Source organism: Peromyscus maniculatus, chromosome X, assembly GCF_049852395.1.
Source record: "Peromyscus maniculatus bairdii isolate BWxNUB_F1_BW_parent chromosome X, HU_Pman_BW_mat_3.1, whole genome shotgun sequence".
NCBI lineage: Eukaryota > Metazoa > Chordata > Mammalia > Rodentia > Cricetidae > Peromyscus > Peromyscus maniculatus.
In genome coordinates, this window is record NC_134875.1 from 57612860 (window position 1) to 57631896 (window position 19037).

The following is a 19037-nucleotide window of genomic DNA, read 5'->3' on the forward strand; positions in this document are numbered from 1 at the left end:
AGAAGTTCTGGGTTTGCTCTCCAGCACTGCATAAACTGGAAAGTCATACGTAAGTCATACGTGACTGAAATCACAATACTTAGGAGGTAGAGGCAAGAGGATTAAAATTTAAAGGTCATTCATAACCTGGAATATTTGAGACTTTATCTCAAAAAGAAACCTGAAAATTTACATTCAACTGCAGAGAACTTTAAAAGTCAGATACTGTATACCCATATAATAGAACATAATTAAAAAAAACTCAAAATATACAAGACTTTTCCAGTTTTTAAAAGGAAGATTTATTTAACAAGTTTCACTTAGTACAATACATCTAAATGGAATTCACAATACAAGGTAAGATTGAAATCAAAGCCTCAGAATTCCATACAAACAACATGACCAAACTCCTAAAGTATTGGTTTTACATCTCAAAATTGTCCCAGATCTTTAAAAAAAAAGTGAAAGTGTACACTCACGTGCCTTACAGGATATTAAACCAAAAAGCTAGAATTAACAAACATGCCAAATGTTGTCACTTTGAATCATAGACACAGCTCCTATATTGATTTTTACAGAAAAGCATGTTTCTCAACATGCACCCGAAGGTTCTGATGTATTGTGTGGTATAAGAGCAACATTTAACAGAAGTGAAACTGCTTTAAACCTAAATATGCTTACTGCTTAAGTACACTCCTACAACATAACTAACTTGAGGAAAGCTGAAAGTGGATTTAACAGTTATGGTCAATACTGAACTTGTTATTACGTCCTAGATGAATATTTCAGTGTTCAAAATTGCTGAGCTTAAAGTTTGAAAACAATCGTAACTTTCACTTTACAGTAAGCATGAATCACAAGCTTGTAATGCGAAACTGTTAAACTTAAATTTTGTTCTTAAAAAAAAAAAGGAGAAAGAAGAAAGAAAGAAGCTGACCAGTAGTGATCAGAAGCAATTGTATTTCCCATTTACCAATCATACTGGATATGTTGGACATCCTTCCTATTCTATCCAGTTCCTATAAATGCACAGCTTTTATTCCTGGAGCTGTTTGGTGTTCCTTCTCTCCCTAAGCAAGGTTTGACTGATAGTCACTTGAGTTTTCCTGAAGAACTTGGTCATATCCACTCATACTGCTCTGACCACCATACCCACCGCCGTACCCACCACTCAGCTGCTGGCTAGCAGGCCCTCCATAACTGGACTGGTTGGATAAACCCATCCCTCCCATCATCTGGCTACCGTAAGCACCCCCACTGGCCCCCGCTGTAGAATTCAAAAAGAGTTCCACATAGCTATGATCGTAAGCTCCTCCACTTGTCCCTGCAGTAGAATTCAGGAAGAGCTCCACATACCTGTGCTGCATATTAGCTTTATCCTTTGCCATAGCTGCCACAGCATCCTCATGAGTAGCAAACTCAACATCTGCCTCCCCTGTAACTCTGCCATCCGGTCCTATTTCAATGTGTACTCTCATGGGATTAAGAGGTGAGAAGAAATTGTAAATATCATTCTCAGTGGCTCTGTATGGTAACCCCCTCATGTGTACACAGTGCCCTGTGGTGCTCTGGAAACTGGACCCGCCATCTCCATATCTATGATCAGACATTCCTGAGAAACAATAGTTTAGGTCTCTTCCAAATCTATCAGACCCAAAACCATACCCGTCGTTATACCCTCCATAGTCATCATAGCCTCCATACCCTCCACCATAGGCACCTCGCCTCATTCGTTCAAACCCAGCTCCTCTGCCAATGCTATTATACCCTCTTCCAGCCCCTGGCCTATCATACGGACCCGGGCGCTGCATAGTCATGAGCTTTCGAGGGGGATCATAGTGGGTTCGGACTTCAGCTCTGCTACTCTTGAAGATTTCAATGTACCTGTGCCCTATTCTTTCCTTGTGTTTCTTTAAGGCCTTTTCGGCTATCTCCTGTGAAGCAAACTGCACAAACGCCTCCCCTGTGCTCCGCCCCTGAAAGTCCACCGGCAGTGTCATCCCATTTGGCACAATTTCCAACCCTGAAAAGAACTGAACAATTTCTTCCTTGCTACAGCCAAATGGGAGTCCTCTAAGCCGTACAAAGCCATCATTGGCAGTATCAGGACTATTCGGACCTGTATGCTTTAACACCCAATCCATTTCAACACTGTTGGACTTGAATACTTCAACATATCTGTGTCCCATGGTTTCTCTGTCTTTCTTTAAAGCCAATTTCACTTCATCTTCAGATTCAAGTTCGACAAACGCTTCGCCACTTGGTCTGCCTTCTCTGGTGTAGATGAAACGAACACCCGATGTGCCATTTTGGATTTTGCAATCAGAGAAGAAGCGCATCACCTCCTCGGCTGAGCAGGACCAGGGTAGGCCCCTGACCTTCACCACGAAGCCCTCCCTGCCCTCTGTGCTCAGCATCATGGTGACTGTTGGGCTCTTGGTGGCAAGCTTGACTCAACACAATTTCAACGTGGCTTTAAAAAAATTAGAAAACCATTGTCATGAAAAACTGTACAAATTATAGTAAGAGAAACAAAGAAAACTACTGTTACAGAAGTTCACATCAGTAACTTTTTAAAAAGATAGCCAAATGAAAGATGAACAAAAAGACTGCATAAAATTTTTAATGCATTCACTTAACAATGACTTATTCCATTTCTATTATATATCAGGTATAATTAATTAATGGTGATTATTTCTGGGTAGCAGTGCTATAGGTCTTGTTTCCATGGATATATACATGGAAAATATTAAGACATTTTTGAACATTCTAAATTGTCTTCACTGACCCAATGTATTAACATCATAGAGAGAAAATTAAACCAAAGACTGCAAATAAAATATAACTATCTCATTATATAAAAATCAAAAATTTCTTTAAATCAAAAGACAAACAAAACTCATGAGAAGATGTAAGTCCATTAATATCCTAAGAATATAAACAATGCAAGCAAATCAATAAAATCCAGAACTATTAAAGCCTAAGAGATAAACAGAAGAAAAATAACGGGAATTTACATATTCAAGCATCTTTTAGATGCCAGGTCCAGTACTCAGTTCTGATATGTAAGAATCAATGAGTCCAGAAAGGGCTTATAGTCCCTACAGGAGAAACATATGCCTTCACCAAAGGTAAGTACAAATAGATAGAATAAAGGAAGGATTGGTTGATGAAGTGTTATCAGTTGGAGGCAGAAGGGTTAATTGAAACAAACTAAACTGATCCTGTTCAGGGATCCAGAAACAATTTATAAAAATTTTCAATGGAGCAAAAAGTGAAGAGTTCAAAAATCCAAAGACAGAGCTGGCAAGAAAGAGATCAGATCCTGAGGGTTCGATTTAACACAAGGAGGCTAGCCTCTTGCTTGGTTCACAAGCATGATGATTCAGTAGTCATGCCACTGTGTGACATGTGCCTCCCCCAAACCTGAAGACGCTGGGACATTACCGCTCTGATGCTGGGTGTGGAGAGGGAATATATAGCATCTTTTATGGATTTTAAACAGGAGTGATGTCATTATAGCCCTTTCAGACTCATCACCCAGGCAACTGGAACATTCAAACAGAAGGAAGGGGGGCTAGCTGAAAAGAGCAAATTTAAAAAAATGACCTCGCAGGGTGGTGGTGGCACACACCTTTAATCCCAGCACTCGGGAGGCAGAGCCAGGCGGATCTCTGTGAGTTCAAGGCCAGCCTGGGCTACCAAGTGAGTTCCAGGAAAGGCGCAAAGCTACAGAGAAACCCTGTCTTGAAAAACAAAACAAAACAAAAAAATGACCTCTTAGAGGTATGTCAAGAGATTCACTAAAATAGCAGCAAAGAGGTAAGGAAAAAATGTAATTTGCCTAAATAAAAAAGTGGAATCTGCAGGACCTGATAAAAAAGATTATGGGTATTATGGGTTGCTACGTGGGATGACAGGAGACAGAGGCAGGTGGCTTTCTGTGAGTTCAAGGCTAACCTGATCTACATAGTAAGCTCCAGACCAGCCATGCAGAGCTGCATAGTGAGACCCTATCCCCCAAACAAACAATAACAAAAGATTTAGGACTGCGGGTAACTTAGGAATGCTAATAGTGGGAGAACTAGTCTTCCCTAGAGAAGGGCACACTGACTGGTTATCCAATACCAAATGGTCAGCCCTGAACACATGCATACTGATAACATTCTACAGACCGAGCAGTTTGTAGCTATACACTTGGGAATATGCACATGTGCAACAACTATGAACAAAGGCCAGGAATTTGAAAGGGCACAAGGTGGGGAGGTGTTTAAACATGGGATGGTTTGGAGGGAGGAAAATGATGTCATCATATTATAACTTCAAAACCATTTAAATACAGAGAAAAGAGGAGTATACAGGCGAAAAGTCTGGGAAATGTTCAAACTTCAATCACTGGAAATGAAATTTAAAGTAAAATAAACATTTTTAACACCCATCAAAAACAACGGCGATCAAACAGTGATAATAAGTCAACATTAGTCACAAACTAGAGTTCCCTGGAAGAGTGAAAACTGATGACTATTCTGGACAAATATTTTGGTAACAGCTAGGTAGCAGTGGCACACGCCTTTAATCCCAGCACTCGGGAGGCAGAGCCAGGCAGATCTCTGTGAAGAGTGAGATCCAGGACAGGCACCAAAACTACAGAGAAACTGTCTCAAAAAACCAAAAATAAATAAATAAATAAATAATATATAAATATATATTACATATAAATATATATATTATATATTGGTAATATTTACCACACCTTCTGACAGAAAATTCACTTCAGGTATGTGCCTTAAGGAATTATCTGAAATTAAGAGCAGGACTTATTGAACTATATATTGTTTGAAAGGCATTTTAGGAAGAAAATTGGAACATTATACATTTAATATAGTTATAAAATTTCAAATGATTCAAGATCAAAGATATTTTTTCATCTCAATCATGTAGAAATAAAAATTCACATACCCTTTGACCCTGCTAGAGTTTCTTCCAGGAATCTGGTCGACAGAAATACTTAAAAATTTTTGCTGCAGCACTGTAAAGGTAGAAAATCAGAAAACTAAATAGCCATCAACAGAGATGGATGAATTATATTTCTACTTTGTAAATGGAGCTCTATGCAACCCCTCATAAAAGAGATTTGCCCTTACCCAGAAAGATTTCCAAAACACACTGAATGAATGAATACATATAATATAATCCTACTTCTATTAAAATACAAGCATAAAAACAATGTGTGTGAGACAATGTGAAAGTAGCTTCACGTAAGATAAACTTTAAGAACAAATGGAGGGCAAGAAGTGGAGGTAGCCTTTCCCTTTTTAATACCATACACTTTCATAGTTTTAATCCTTTAAGCTCACTGTATTGGAACAAAAGTAATCTTAGAAAAAAAATACAAGCATTGGAAACATGACAAAAAAATTTTAAGAACTTTTTGTGTGCGTTGATGGAGATTGGATCTCAAATGTTAGCAGTGACGATTGAGTTTATGTTTTTTTTTCCCATTTATTATTTTTTTTCTGTGCAGGCTTAACGGTCTGCTGAAATAATAATAATTTGTCAAAACATCCCAGGGACTATGTTGATTTCTACAGCACTCTGCCTCAATAGGTCCTCCCTAGTGGCTGGGAGGTTTTGCTTCCTTACATTTCCTGAGAAGGCCACCAGGACTCTGTTACCTAACGTAGTAACCAGGATTTGTGAGTTAAGAATCTGTGTACTTATACCTGTGTTACAGCACACTTTTTGTAGCTGCAATAGAGTTGGGTAGTGCTGAACTGTGTCCTTTTTAAACGAATATATTACTTTTCGAATGACCAAAATTCAACTCGTAGATCGTCACAAGCAGAAAAACAAACGTTCAAATAATTAAGTAAAAGCATTTATTGGGCGCCCCTCGAGCACGCAGTAGTTGCCCAGCGCATACTCTAAAGGTGTAATGCACTCGGGACCCCTCGCGACCATCGGGCAGTTGGAACACTTGAGCGCCTGAATGGATGGAGCGGTACTTCGACCGCGGGTCTCAGTATGTTTGTTTTTTTTCTCTCTCCTAACTCCGGCCGTGTTTTTGAAACGCTTTTCACCTTACGGTTCCCTCTTGCAGGCAGAGGGGAAAGGTCCCCCGAGATCCGGCCACACGAACTGATTTACAAAAACACGCACGCAGTCACGACCGTCCACCATTTCCCCACCAGGCGCAGCGCAGGCCGCTTCCCGGCACTCGGGGAGGGGGAGGGGGGAGGAGGACGCGGGGGGGGGGGGAGCCGAGCACGAAAAAGGCGGAGGCGACCCCGAACTCCGCTCTGCTCTTCCTTATCACCACCCGGGGTCCCCATTTCCCACCCACACACCAACCTCCAACGAGACCGGGGGATTATCCTCCTTCTTCCCTCAAACGGCTATAGCGAGACGATAGACGACGACCAGAACTACTTCTGCTCACGTAAGCGATTGATCACGTGAGCGCCTACGTCATGTGAGATCTCGGTCACGTGAGCAACTCTCGGCTTAAACTCGGGATCACTGAGGTGCCGCACTTCCTCCCCATTTGGAAATGGGGTGGGTCAAGGTAAAGAGAGCGCCAATATGATTGGTTCATGTATGTCTTACGTGATTGTTCATTGGTCCACCTCTGGCGATAACCGTCCAGTTGCCTGAGAAACGGTGATGTCATTACTGAATAGATCATCTATGATTGGTCCGCCCCAAGGGTAAACTTAAAGCCCATGTTAACTGCAGGAAACTGAACCAAAAAATTCCTGTGAGGATGGAGCTTTTGCGTGGAGATCCGAGTTTGGTCTATGAGCTTGCGCTTCCTCCCCTGGCCTTAGTTTTCTGGAGCATTCTTGGAGCCAAAGCACTGGACAATGGCTTGGCGCTGACTCCTACTATGGGCTGGCTGCACTGGGAAAGGTTCATGTGCAACCTCGACTGCCAAGAAGAGCCTGATGCCTGCATCAGGTATGAAATATTGAGTGGTCCTTTCCCTTTCCGTGTGTTTGTGTGGGTGTATTTGGTAGAAGAAATGGGAACATTTGAGCTGGAGGGGTAGATTCCCCTACTATCATTGCTTTTTTATCCCCAACAAAATATTTATCCGGGACCTGGACGGTCCCTAAACTGTTATCAATGGGAGCTGTCCTGAGATGGAAAATAGCCAGCAGCCAGTGCGTTGCTCCCGCTCTGTCTCTTCCTACACTGGGAGTTTTTCATATATCATTTGGTTCCATGCAGACCGTTTGAGTTTGTACTCTGCCCTTGTTTAGTGCTAGCCTTGAGCTAAGCCATAAGCACGGTTGGAATGGGAAGGAGGATGACTAAGACCAATGGCATTTTTCCTTTTTGGATCACGGGTTCTTTGGCTGTACTGAAGCAAGAGTTAGAGAAACCATGAGATTACTGAGCTGGCCCTCAACCCCTTTTCCTTGAGTGTGGCATCAGGCTGGAAAGTTGACCTGAAGGAACTTTGCACATCAAAGATGAGAGTTGAGACCGGGTAGAACCTATCTGATTCTCACAATCCTAGTTTACAAACCAGAGTAACATCTTTTTTAACTCGAGGAGCTGACACAGAAAAAGCTGTAAAATTGCTGGGCATGGTGGCTCAGGACTAATCCCAGCACTCCAGAGACAGAGGCAGGCAGATCTCCTAAATTCAAGGCCAACCAGTGCTGCATAGTGAGACCCTGTCTCAAAAAGAAAGAGCTTACTATCAAAAAGAAAGAAAGGAAGGAAGGAAGAAAAGAAAAAGAAAGAAAGAGCTGTAAAACGGTTATCTCACACAGATGAACTTTCAGTTAAATAAACCCATTTTAAAAACCAACCATTCATGCCCTGAACCCCTCAATTAGGCAAATAAAACAGATGTCTCTATCCTGGCATGTATAGGAAATGAATTGTAAGTTTACAAATATATGGGCATTTTTCTAGAGAGAAGATGTTTTCCTTTGTTCGAATTCTTAAATGAATCTGTGATCTAGAAATGATTAAGAAGCAAGTATTAGATATTGAGTGACTGCCTTGTAAACATTATTGAAAAAATAGTAAGATCACCCAGTGGTGCAAAGCGGCCTCCCAAGGCAGCTGCCACAGCTCCCGCGCAGTGTTCACAAACTATTTCTCTGAATGCCTGTAAAGATAAAATCAGGGTGTTGCTCACGTATCATAAAAGAAACTAGCTTTCTAATCTTCATACTAAGTCTGTTCTATCCCTGAGATAAAATGTGTGGCAATTTGCCAATACAGGCTTTTTATATTTTTTGTTTTGTTAATTGTGGCTGTTTTGGGGTTTGTTTTTGTTTGTTATAAAACTAATGCATGGTCACTGCAAACAATGTAGATGGTAAAAATAATATAATAGAAATTAAGACTCCCCCTCATTTCATCACCCAGAAATAATCATGGTTAGCATCCATATACAACCTTACAATTATTGTGTAAATGAATACACAGATTTCTAATTGACTTCCACAAAAATAGTATCACTTTATGTTTAAGTGGATAACATCAAGACCTCAGTGCCCTTAAATTCTACTTCATTGTACCTTGAGACAAATCATTTATTTTGTTTTGTTTTTCTTGAGGTTTGAGGACATGGCCACAAGCCTTGCAGATGCTAGGGAAGTGCTCTATTACTGGACTTAATTCCTTGCACTTGGATTTTGGGGACATGGTCACCCTACGTGGATCAAGCTAGTCTTGAACTGGGGATCCTTTTGTCACCACTTCCTATTTGCTGGGGTTACAGGCATGCAAGATCATGTCCAGTTTAATTATTTTTTTTCTAAATTGGGCTGGGGATGTAGCTCAGTTGGTACAGTGTTTGCCTAGCATGCACAAAGCCATGGGCTTGGATCGTCGTCATCTGGTGGTGCACATTTAAATTCCAGTATTAAAGAGGTGGAAGGAAGCAGAAATATCAAAAGTTCAAGTCCATCCTATGCTACAGAAGCCTGGGATACAAGTGACCTCAAAAAAAATGTGCAGACTATATATAGTACCTGGTACAGAGTAAGAACTTGATAAATGCAAATGTCTGTATATTCTCTAATTTATTTGTGTAGTCCTTTGTTTTCTTTTTTCTTTCTTTCTTTTCTTTTCTTTTTTTTAGTTTTTCGAGACAGGCTTTCTCCGTGTAGCTTTTGGAGCCTATCCTGGAACTCACTCTGTAGCCCAGGCTGGCCTCGAACTCACAGAGATCCGCCTGCCTCTGCCTCCCGAGTGCTGGGATTAAAGGCGTGCACCACCACTGCCTGGTGTGCAATCCTTTGTTAATAGCTACTTGGATTCTTCAATTTTTGTGCATCCTATTCTTACCTGATTTCTTTTTTCTTTTCTTCTATTCTCTTTCTCTCTCTCTCTCTCTCTCTCTCTCTCTCTCTCTCTCTCTCTCTCTCTTAATGAGAAAGGTCTCACTTTGTAGGCCTGGCTGGTCTGGAACTCTAAGCAATTCTAATGCCTCATCCTCTCAAGTGTTGAGATCACTGTCATACCCACCACGACAGGCAAGCTCCATTCTTTTCTTAGAACATTAATTCTAGGGCCCAAAGGTATGCTCATTTTGATAACATCATTCATTTCCAAAGATTTCGCAGATACATGTACACAACAGTGTATAAGAATTGCCTATTTCTCAACAATATATCCAAACCTGAATTTTGTCATTCTTTTAAATTTTTTGCAAATCTGCTTTGTATTATTCTTTATGTATTTTTCTGCCTCTGTGGAACTTGAACCCAGGATCTAACATGTTAGGAAATATACCACTGAACTATACCCCAGCCCTTCTTAATGTACATTGATTTAATTACTAAGGAGGCCGAATGTCTTTTCCTACTTTAAATCTACTCCTTGAACTGTTTCCTCCATGGATCTCCCTCCCCTGCTTTTTGCCACTACCCTATTTAACTACATCACCTGCATTTTTTTTTATTCCATCAGGTTTGGGTCTAGTATATATTGCAAATACAGGTGGTTCTTGACTTTGAGTTGTTTTGATATTCATATAATGTGACATATCAATTCTTTCATTATTTTTGGCTTTAGAGTCTTATGCCAAGAAGTCAAAAGTTAAGACAAAAAGTAAAGAGCATTTTATTTGGGTGCAGAGTAAATTTGCAAATGGAAAAAAAGACTCAGTTCCACTGAAATAGCATTCCAGAGGGAAGGTGAGCTTGAGTTTTTTGTTTGTTTCGTTTTTGTTTTTTGTTTTTTCAAGACAGGGTTTTCTCTGGCTGCTTGGGGAACTCACTCTGTAGACCAGGCTGGCCTTGAACTCAGTGATCCGCCTGTCTCTGCCTCCTGAGTGCTAGAATTAGAGGCATACACTACCACTGAGCTTGGGTTTTTATTTTTATTTATTACGTATACGGTGTTCTGTTTGCATGCATCCCTACACACCAGAAGAGGGCACCAGATCTCATTACAGATGGTTGTGAGCCACCATGTAGTTGCTAGGAATTGAACTCAGAACTCTGGAAAAGCAGTCAGTGCTCTTAACCTCTGAACCATCTCTCCAGCCCAGCTTGGGTTTTTATAAGGTCATTGGATTGTTAGCCAGGTGGTGGTGGTGAATGCCTTTAATCAGATGCAGAAGCAGGTGGATCTCTTTGAGATTTAGGCCAGCCTGGTCTATAGAGCTGGTTCCAGGACAGCCAAGGCTACACAGAGAAATCCTGTCTCGAGAGGGAAAAAAAAAGGGGAAGGTGATTGTGAAACCTTGTATTCTTAGAGGAAGCTAGAAGACTCATGGCATGAAATGAGTGGATCTCTTTCTGAAGCCTTGAATTACAGTAATCTTTGTATTATAATGCCATGTTACAGTAGCTTCCTTTCTTCATGACACAAAGCATTTCATCTTTCAGGTGAGCTTTTCAAATCTTTTGCCAAATTCCTTCAAAAGTCTTTTTGGGGTTTGTTCAAGGTTTTCTGAGCCAAGACTAAGATATTGTTTCTCCATTTATTTAAGCCAGTGAGGAGCAGGATAGTTTTAACATATGATTGATAAATATATTAATGTCTAGGTATCTTAGCTTTTTGGTTTTTTGTTCCTGCTTTCCTGTTACTATTATGAATGAGATTGTTTAGCTCGACGTAGGAAAAGCTGGTACCAGAAGAAGCTGTCTATTATGCTAACTCTTACTCTGCTGGGGTTCCTCTAGGTGTACGTAGGCCAGGCAGACCTTGGACCTGCAAATCATCCTGCTTCAGTTTCCTCAATAGCTGGGATTACAAACCTGTGTCACCACAACTTCTGAGTGGCAATAACTTTCCAATTTTGTCATGTATCTCATTCTTATTTTAATTATTTGCAGTTTTTGTTTATTTCTTTTTTATATGTTTTCTTTTTTAAGAATTTATTTATTTTTATTTTATGTGCATTAGTGTATGTATATCTGTGTGAGGGTGTCAGGTACCCTGGAACTGGAGTTACAGACAGTTGTGAGCTACCATGTGGGTGCTGGGAATCGAACCCAGGTCCTCTGGAAGAGCATTCAGTGCTCTTAACCGCTGAGCCATCTCTCCAGCTCCTAAATATTCTTTTTTTTTTTTTCTCGAGACAGGGTTTCTCTGTGTAGCTTTGCGCCTTTCCTGGAACTCACTCTGTAGCCCAGGCTGGCCTCGAACTCACAGAGATCCATCTGTCTCTGCCTCCCGAGTGCTGGGATTAAAGGCGTGTGCCACCACCGCCCGAAAATAAGGTAGGGAATTTTTTTTATGACAATCTAAAGGCAGGGTAAGACTGGGTTTCTTTTCTTTTCTTTTTTTTTTTTTTTTTGTCTTTCTTTTTGGTTTTTCAAGACAGGGTTTCTCTGTGTAGCTTTGGAGCCTGTCCTGGAACTCACTCTGTAGACCAGGCTGGCCTTGAACTCACAGAGATCCACCTGCCTCTGCCTTCCTAGTACTGGGATTAAAGGCGTGCGCCGCCGCCGCCGCCGCCGCCGCCGCCGCCGCCGCCACCCCGCACCCCCCACCCCCCCCACCCCCCGTGTTTATTTCTTTTGTGGTTAGGGAAAGAATGGCCCCACCCCTTCTGTGAGTTCTGGGGCAGAGATTGTGGGAGGAAAGGGAGAGGAGAAACAGGAAGGATAGTTAATTTTACCTCGTATGGGTTGTGATTACTACCACAGTATCACTGCATTTTTGGAAACTGAAATCCCAAGGTGCCTTAAAATGGGAGCATGTAAGCATTCATCTAGTGAATTGGAATGAGTGTTGGGATTCCTTTTTCAGTGAGCAACTGTTCATGCAAATGGCAGATCTCATGGTCTCTGATGGCTGGAAGGACGCAGGTTATGAATACCTCTGCATAGATGACTGTTGGATGGCTCCAGAAAGGGACTCCAAGGGCCGACTTCAGGCAGATCCCCAGCGCTTTCCTAGTGGGATCCAGCACCTCGCTAATTATGTGAGTTTAAAGCTGTTTGTTTATTTTTCATGGGTCTGTATCACTTACAAAAGCTTATTGAGAAACAGGCCACGTGATACTTCAAAAATGGAATGGTTGCTGTTATCTAAACAATAAATTATGCTTACTAGGTGGAATTATCATCACATCAGCCTATACACATTTTGCAATAGCTCCTGAGGCCTGTCTTGTTGACACATTCCCCCCCTCCCCCCCGGAAAGCACTGAATTGTCTAGGAGAAAAGGAGAGCTTGGTTGTGTGGAGCATGCTTATATCCCCATAGCAGTGTGGGAGGTTACCACAGTTATACCATTCATGAATTCTAAAAATGAAAGCACACGCTCCAGAGACTACTGAAGGCAAAGGACGCCCTGATACTAGCTAAAGGCCGTTAAGCAGATTTTATTCAGGACTGTAGGAAAAAGCGTCAAGCTCCAATCCAGATGGACAGGTGAGAATCTACAACCAATGAGCCAATCCTGGGAGTTTGCTAGATGGAAAATGGCCAAAAGGAAACCTGAAGTCAGGGGATGGTATAACTTAGCAGGATTCTTGCCATGGTGAGCTCACCCAGACAGATACCATGGAGGCCAAGACAGGAGGAGATTCAGAGAGACCTAACTGAAGTGTAGCCAGCCTTTCTCAAGACAGATCTGTTACCGTTTTGGAAGGAGACCGTTGAGGATCCCATGAGGAATGTTAAAGTGGTCATAGCTTTTTCCTCGCGTCTGTGCTACAGTTCACCATGGATAGTTAGAACTACCTTAGCAGAGTTGGAGGATTTGTTCTCTGCTTCCCACAAACTCAGCTGGAAAACTCGAGTGGTTTAAGGAAGCAGGCCCCCAAGACCCGGAGAAGCACACATCTCTCTGCTCTAAGCCTTAAGAAGTCCCCTCCTGTTTTTAACTACTTCCTGATCCATCCTTCTCATTTCAGGTCCACAGCAAAGGATTGAAGCTAGGGATTTATGCTGATGTTGGGAATAAAACCTGTTCCGGTTTCCCTGGGAGTTTTGGATACTATGACATTGATGCCCAGACATTTGCTGACTGGGGTGTCGATCTGCTAAAATTTGATGGTTGTCACTGCGACAATGTGGTATCCTTGGCAGATGGTATGGTTTTTTTTTTTTTTTTAAATTACATTTATTTTTAAAATTACATTACAATCAACAAAATAAAATGATTTTTGGTGTATGTGCTATGATGCCTGCTGCGAAGCCAGAGGACAGCTTGCAGGACTTGGTTCTCTCTTTCTTCATCTGTGACTACCATGTGAGTCCCAGGGATCAAACTCAGGTCATCAGGCTTGGCAGCGAACACCTGTACTGCCTGAACCATCTTGCCAGCCCAAGTAGTTTATTTTCTTCAAGAAATACAAGCCATAATCATTTCTCAGTCTTTACTTAACATCAACTGAAAGATCAAGCCACAGAGACAGGAGCTTTGAGGCCAGAGGAAGCCGAGCCTCCAAAGAACTAATCTCAGTCATTTATTCATCTATGTGGGATTCATACGTGCCTAACTATGGCATGTGGCATATACTGTGTACTTTCAAGCCAAGGACTCTGAAAAGGAATGATAATTAGTAATGATAACTAGATCTGACATGGTTTGTGAGAGTCCAGACTGTCACAGATAAAGTAGCATCTTACCCCTGCCTTTCCTCTATATATGCATCATCTCTGCATCACCTCCCCAGAGCAATCCTGGCAGTCACAATTTAAGCAGAGAGCAAACTTTCCCTGTCACTGGTTTACAATATAAACATGGACCTTCCAAGTGGCCTCTTCAAATGTTGGGCACTACCTGGAAATTCACTTCTTTCCTTTATTTTACCTATTGTTTTCTCCTACAGGTTATAAGTACATGTCCTTGGCCTTGAATAGGACTGGCAGAAGCATTGTGTACTCCTGTGAGTGGCCTCTTTATATGAGACCCTTTCATAAGGTGAGCTAGTGAGCCCAGAATTTCAGAATCTAAATTTCAGAATGCTTGTAATTATAGTCGAAGCTTCCACTAACTGGGAAACCGTCTTTGATTTTTCTTTCCTTTTATTTCACTGTTCATATCTTATCACCGGCAGTCCTGCCAGTATTCGCTCCAAAATCTGCCTTGAATTTACTAACTCTTGTCATCCCCACCGGCCTTCCAGGCCACTCTCATCTCTCACCCAGCCTGCTCTGACAGCCTGATCTCCCTACTTCTGCTCGCTTCTCTACCCCCCACCGTTTTCCAAGCAGCAGCAGAACCGTCTTCTGAGAAATGTCGAGGGCATCCATCCCATCAGTCACCTCCTTAAAACTTAACTGGCTTTGCATTGCACTTGGAGTAAAATCAAACTCCATTACCCTGCCTCTTACCTGCTTTCTATCCTCTAACAGCTCTTTCGCTCACCGCACTTTTTTCTTTCTGTCCATCAAATACCATATGGACCTCACTGGTGTATATTCACTGTGCATGGTACTTGGCCACACAAAGACATTTCCATATGCGTCTATGATTATGTATTTGCTTATTATTTCTGCCAAGTCTGCCCCCAAGATTTTAAAAGGGCTGGCTACTTAACATTGAAATCTGAGCAGGTGCTCCAAACTTGGGTCTTCTCTACTTTAAAATAGCCTTCTGCCCATGCACTCTCTAGTCCTCAGCTGCTTGGTTTCCCTGGGAGAGCTTTCCTTTACTGTTCACTTGTTTGCCCGTCTCCCCACTAGAATGTAAATCCAGGAGGGTAGGTCTTTCTCACTGTTTCCCAAGCATATGATTACTTGAGTAAGTATTTATGGAATGAGTCCCTATTATTTTCTTTAAATCTTTCTATAGTCTTTTTCCTCAGCATTTTAGCCCTTGGATAGCACACCTACATATCTACAAACTGATTCATTCCACAAATTACATGTCTCAGATTCAGATTTTATCATGTTTGATGGCATCCTGTATAATTTTATAAGCCTTATTTTTGCTCATTTAGATCATTTTAATTTCATTACAGAAACATGCCCACTTTAGGCTAGTTTACAGATTCCAGTAAAAACAAAGTTCTTTCATAATGCCAGTACCTAGACATCACAATTCAGTGCATGTCTAGCATAAATAATATTAAAGTCACTTTAAACAGGTACTTAAAATTGTATGGCCCATTTATAAAGTGAACATCTTCTAGTGAAACTCCCTTACATTTAGAACGCTAAAAGATGGTCAGGCCTTGTTATTTGTTAGACTTTTGATCTGTAGACTATAGAGGCCATCAGTGCATCTCACAGTAAAGTTAAGACTGCAAACCATTCTGTCTTTACAGCCCAACTATACAGATATCCAGTATTACTGCAATCACTGGAGAAACTTTGATGATGTTTATGATTCCTGGGAAAGCATAAAGCGTATCTTGGCCTGGACAACATTTAACCAGAAGGAGATTGTTGAAGTCGCTGGACCAGGGGGTTGGAATGACCCCGATATGGTAAAGACCTGAGCCCTCCTCATTTGAGAGCTGGTCGCTTTCTTTCTGTTGGTGCCTAGCTCTGAAAGCAGGGCCTAGCACAAACCAAGCAACGTTTCTAGCACTGACCTACACACCCAGCCCTGGGAAGAGGCTCTCAGTGAGCACTTACATCACAGTGCTGTGGAAAATGGGTTCTCTCAGTTGACCATCTAGGGAATTTTTTAATTGTTCCAGCAGGCATTAGGTAAGCTGCTTGGATGGAGTCTCAGCACTCCAGAGGCTGAGGCAGGAGAGTTGTTCCAAATTCAAGGCCAAAAGGTTAGCCTGGACTACATAGTAAAGACCCTATCTCCAAAAAAGAAAAGAAAAGAAAAAAACAAAAACTGAGGGGGCCCCTGCAGGTATTCTGTCAGAGAAACGAACCTGCAGAGATAAGAATGAAAACCCAGTGCAGATTGACTTCGTCAACCTGGATCACTTTGGGGAGTCTAATGCCCGGCAGTTCACTGTCAACATGTTTAAAACACTACAATTTGGGTAAAGGCTTCCAGGAAACCATCAGTCCAATTCCAGGTGCACAATAAAGCTTAAGGTGTGACTGCATAGAAACTTTTACACAGTACATGTGACCCGTTCTATAGCTAAAGGGCCTAGAGTCTCGTGTGGTCTCTGATAGCATAGAGGCCATCAGGCCATAAAACACATGTGACATCTCCCCTAAGGATGGATCATGGTCTAGGGAGGGAAGAGTCTGGGATAATCATTCTGGGGGATTTGAATGAGGTCTGCCTCTATAGCAAAAGGTGGATGAGGTCTGTCTCCACAGATAGCAACAAAGTCTCCAGTTTGTTAACAAAATCCACTCCCAGCCTTTTGGGCAGGAAAACCGGTATTTTATCTCCTTAGTTGTGAAAAGGCCCCTGTGTGTTTAACATTCCTGGCTTTCCTTAATGCCTCCCTGAGTACAGGGACCTCTGTACCCTGAGCAAACAAAAACCCAAATAGTTGAATCTTCTCTCATCTGAATTATTTCCCTCTTTGTCATAGCTAGTGATTGGCAACTTTGGCCTCAGTTGGGACCAGCAGGTAACTCAGATGGCCCTTTGGGCTATCATGGCAGCTCCTCTACTCATGTCCAATGATCTCCGACAAATCAGCCCCCAAGCCAAAGCTCTACTTCAGAATGAGGATGTAATTGCCATCAACCAAGACCCCTTGGGCAAGCAGGGGTACTGTTTTAGAAAGGTAAGTAATGCTTCCTAGGAGAAAACTGACCAGGAGTGTACTATCCTGCCTTAAAGTTTATGATTTGCAGTATTTGTGATGGCCTTTGAATGCCTAACTGTGCTATATGAAGAAATGATTGGCTTTTTTCTCAGTTATATTTCCCTTGAGCTTGAGAACTGTGTAGTTAAATAGTAAGACTTGTCAGAACTGTTACTGGGTTTTGTTTTGTTTAGTTTTTCAATACAGGGTTTCTCTGTGTAGAGCTGGCTGTCCCAGAACTCACTCTGCTGACCATGCTTGTTAGAGGGTATCCACCAGAGAAAACTACTCTGACAAGAGTTTAAACCAATAGAAAGTTTTTTTTATGGTTCTCTCAAGACAAGTTTTCTTTGTGTGGCTCTGGCTATCCTGGAACTCCTGTAGACCAGGCTGGCCTCAGACTCACAGAGATCCTCTTACCTCTGCCTACCGAGTGCTGGGATTAAAGGTGTTCAGGATCCCAGTGGTTTTTTTAATTTTTTTTTTTTTATTTTTGCTTTCCAAAACAGGATTTTTGTATAGCCCTGGCCATCCTGGAATACCCTCTGTAGACCAGGCTAGCCTTAAACTCAGAGATCCACCTCTATATCTGGAGTGCTGGGATTAAAGGTGTGTGCCACCACGCACAGCTAGACATTACTTTTTAATTTCTAAAATATGCTGCTGGCCAATTTTAATTTTTCTTCCAAGTATATAATAGTTCTGACAATAAGGCTGAATTTCAAATAAGGCCAGTAATGGGGTTCCCACATGCTCACACTTCTTTTCTTGGCTTTTTAGGAAGACAACATCGAGGTTTGGGAACGACCACTCTCAAACTTAGCCTGGGCTGTAGCTGTGAGGAACCTGCAGGAAATTGGTGGACCTCGTTCTTACAGCATCCAGGTTGCTTCCCTAGGTCAAGGAGTGGCCTGCAATCCTGGCTGCATCATCACACAGGTCCTCCCTGTGAAAGTAGAGCTAGGCTTCTATGGATGGACTTTAACCTTAAAATCTCGAATAAATCCTTCAGGCACCGTCTTGCTCAGGCTAGAGAGATAAACCAGACTAACGGCAGAGATGTACATTAAATGGCCAGTTCTACTAAGAACTACTTCCTCACTCTTTCCTGTTTCCCCTTGAAATAAAGTATCCCAAAGTCATGGCCTTCAAAAGCTCCTTCAAGGTAAGCTTTTGGAAAGGCTTTTGAAATAAAGTGGGTACTCCTGTGCCAGGCACTGTAACAGATGCTTCAGGTATACTGGTTCATTTTAGCCCTCATAATGCTGAGCCGGGTGTTCTACCTACTGGAATCTGTAGGGCCAGGATTAAAAAACCAAAACTTTTGCCGGGCGGTGGTGGCGCACGCCTTTAATCCCAGCACTGGGGAGGCAGAGGCAGGCGGATCTCTGTGAGTTCGAGGCCAGCCTGGTCTCCAAAGCGAGTTCCAGGAAAGGCGCAAAGCTACACAGAGAAACCCTGTCTTGAAAATCAAAAAAAAAAAAAAAAAAAAAAAAACCAAAACTTTTATTTTTATGTGTTGAGTGTTTTGCCTACATGGATGTGTGTCTTCCACATGCATGCCTAGTGCTGTGGTGGCTCATAAGTTTTGCTTTTACTCCATCACTGGGCAAGCTTCAGTGAGACATTTCACTATTGGGATAAGAATTTGTACTGTATCAATCTGGTAATAGAAAAAAATAAAATAATGTCAAAAAAAGAAGTCAGAAGAGGGCATAGGATCCTCTGGAACTGGAGTCAGCAGTGGATGTGAAGCAAGTGCTCTTGGATCACTAAGCCAGCTCTCTAACACATAAAGCAAGGATTTAAAGCCAAGCCAACCACTGATCACCTGGTGTGGGCTGCTTACAGTCTAGTGCAAAGAAAAATGAAATCAGCTTCCTTGGTTAAAGGATTGAGAAAATGCCAGGTGATGTGCTGGGCCTAGTGGCATGCCTTTAATCCCAG

General features: G+C 41.9%; 2 protein-coding genes and 1 non-coding gene across 5 annotated transcripts; 2 read left to right on the forward strand and 1 right to left on the reverse strand.

Moving 5' to 3' along the window:
- Positions 1-257: 257 nt before the first annotated feature.
- On the reverse strand, positions 258-6500 carry Hnrnph2 (heterogeneous nuclear ribonucleoprotein H2). Of its 3 annotated transcripts, XM_042269686.2 has the most exons (4): positions 6331-6453; positions 4939-5008; positions 4733-4777; positions 258-2452 (listed from the first exon to the last, which is right to left on the reverse strand). In XM_042269686.2, exon 4 carries the CDS (start codon positions 2397-2399, stop codon positions 1050-1052), a length of 1350 nt encoding a protein of 449 aa, XP_042125620.1. In that variant the 5' UTR covers positions 2400-2452; positions 4733-4777; positions 4939-5008; positions 6331-6453; the 3' UTR covers positions 258-1049. The 3 variants fall into 3 exon arrangements, with proteins under 3 accessions (XP_042125620.1, XP_006986496.1, XP_076417962.1); XM_006986434.4 differs by lacking the exon at positions 4733-4777 and having other exon boundaries at positions 6331-6500; XM_076561847.1 differs by lacking the exons at positions 4733-4777; positions 4939-5008 and having other exon boundaries at positions 6331-6429.
- LOC121825955 (small nucleolar RNA U13) lies at positions 3334-3436 on the forward strand. The gene has a single exon (XR_006068316.1). It is a non-coding gene; the product is annotated as a small nucleolar RNA U13 (small nucleolar RNA).
- A 174-nt stretch (positions 6501-6674) lies between the features above and the next one.
- Positions 6675-18416, forward strand: Gla (galactosidase alpha). Its single transcript, XM_006986433.4, has 7 exons — positions 6675-6936; positions 12208-12382; positions 13320-13497; positions 14241-14332; positions 15681-15842; positions 16872-17069; positions 17871-18416. The coding sequence occupies exons 1-7, from the start codon at positions 6743-6745 to the stop codon at positions 18129-18131; spliced, it is 1260 nt and encodes a 419-aa protein (XP_006986495.1). The 5' UTR covers positions 6675-6742; the 3' UTR covers positions 18132-18416.
- The last annotated feature ends 621 nt before the right edge of the window (positions 18417-19037 follow it).

Excerpts from the sequence above, each read along its gene's own strand:
- Hnrnph2 (XM_006986434.4), bottom strand. The coding sequence starts at position 2,399 with ATGATGCTGAGCACAGAGGGCAGGGAGGGCTTCGTGGTGAAGGTCAGG.
- Gla (XM_006986433.4), top strand. The coding sequence starts at position 6,743 with ATGGAGCTTTTGCGTGGAGATCCGAGTTTGGTCTATGAGCTTGCGCTT. Across the intron at positions 12,383-13,319 it reads TCCAGCACCTCGCTAATTAT|GTCCACAGCAAAGGATTGAA; the intron begins GTGAGTTTAAAG and ends TTCTCATTTCAG. Across the intron at positions 15,843-16,871 it reads GTTGGAATGACCCCGATATG|CTAGTGATTGGCAACTTTGG; the intron begins GTAAAGACCTGA and ends TCTTTGTCATAG.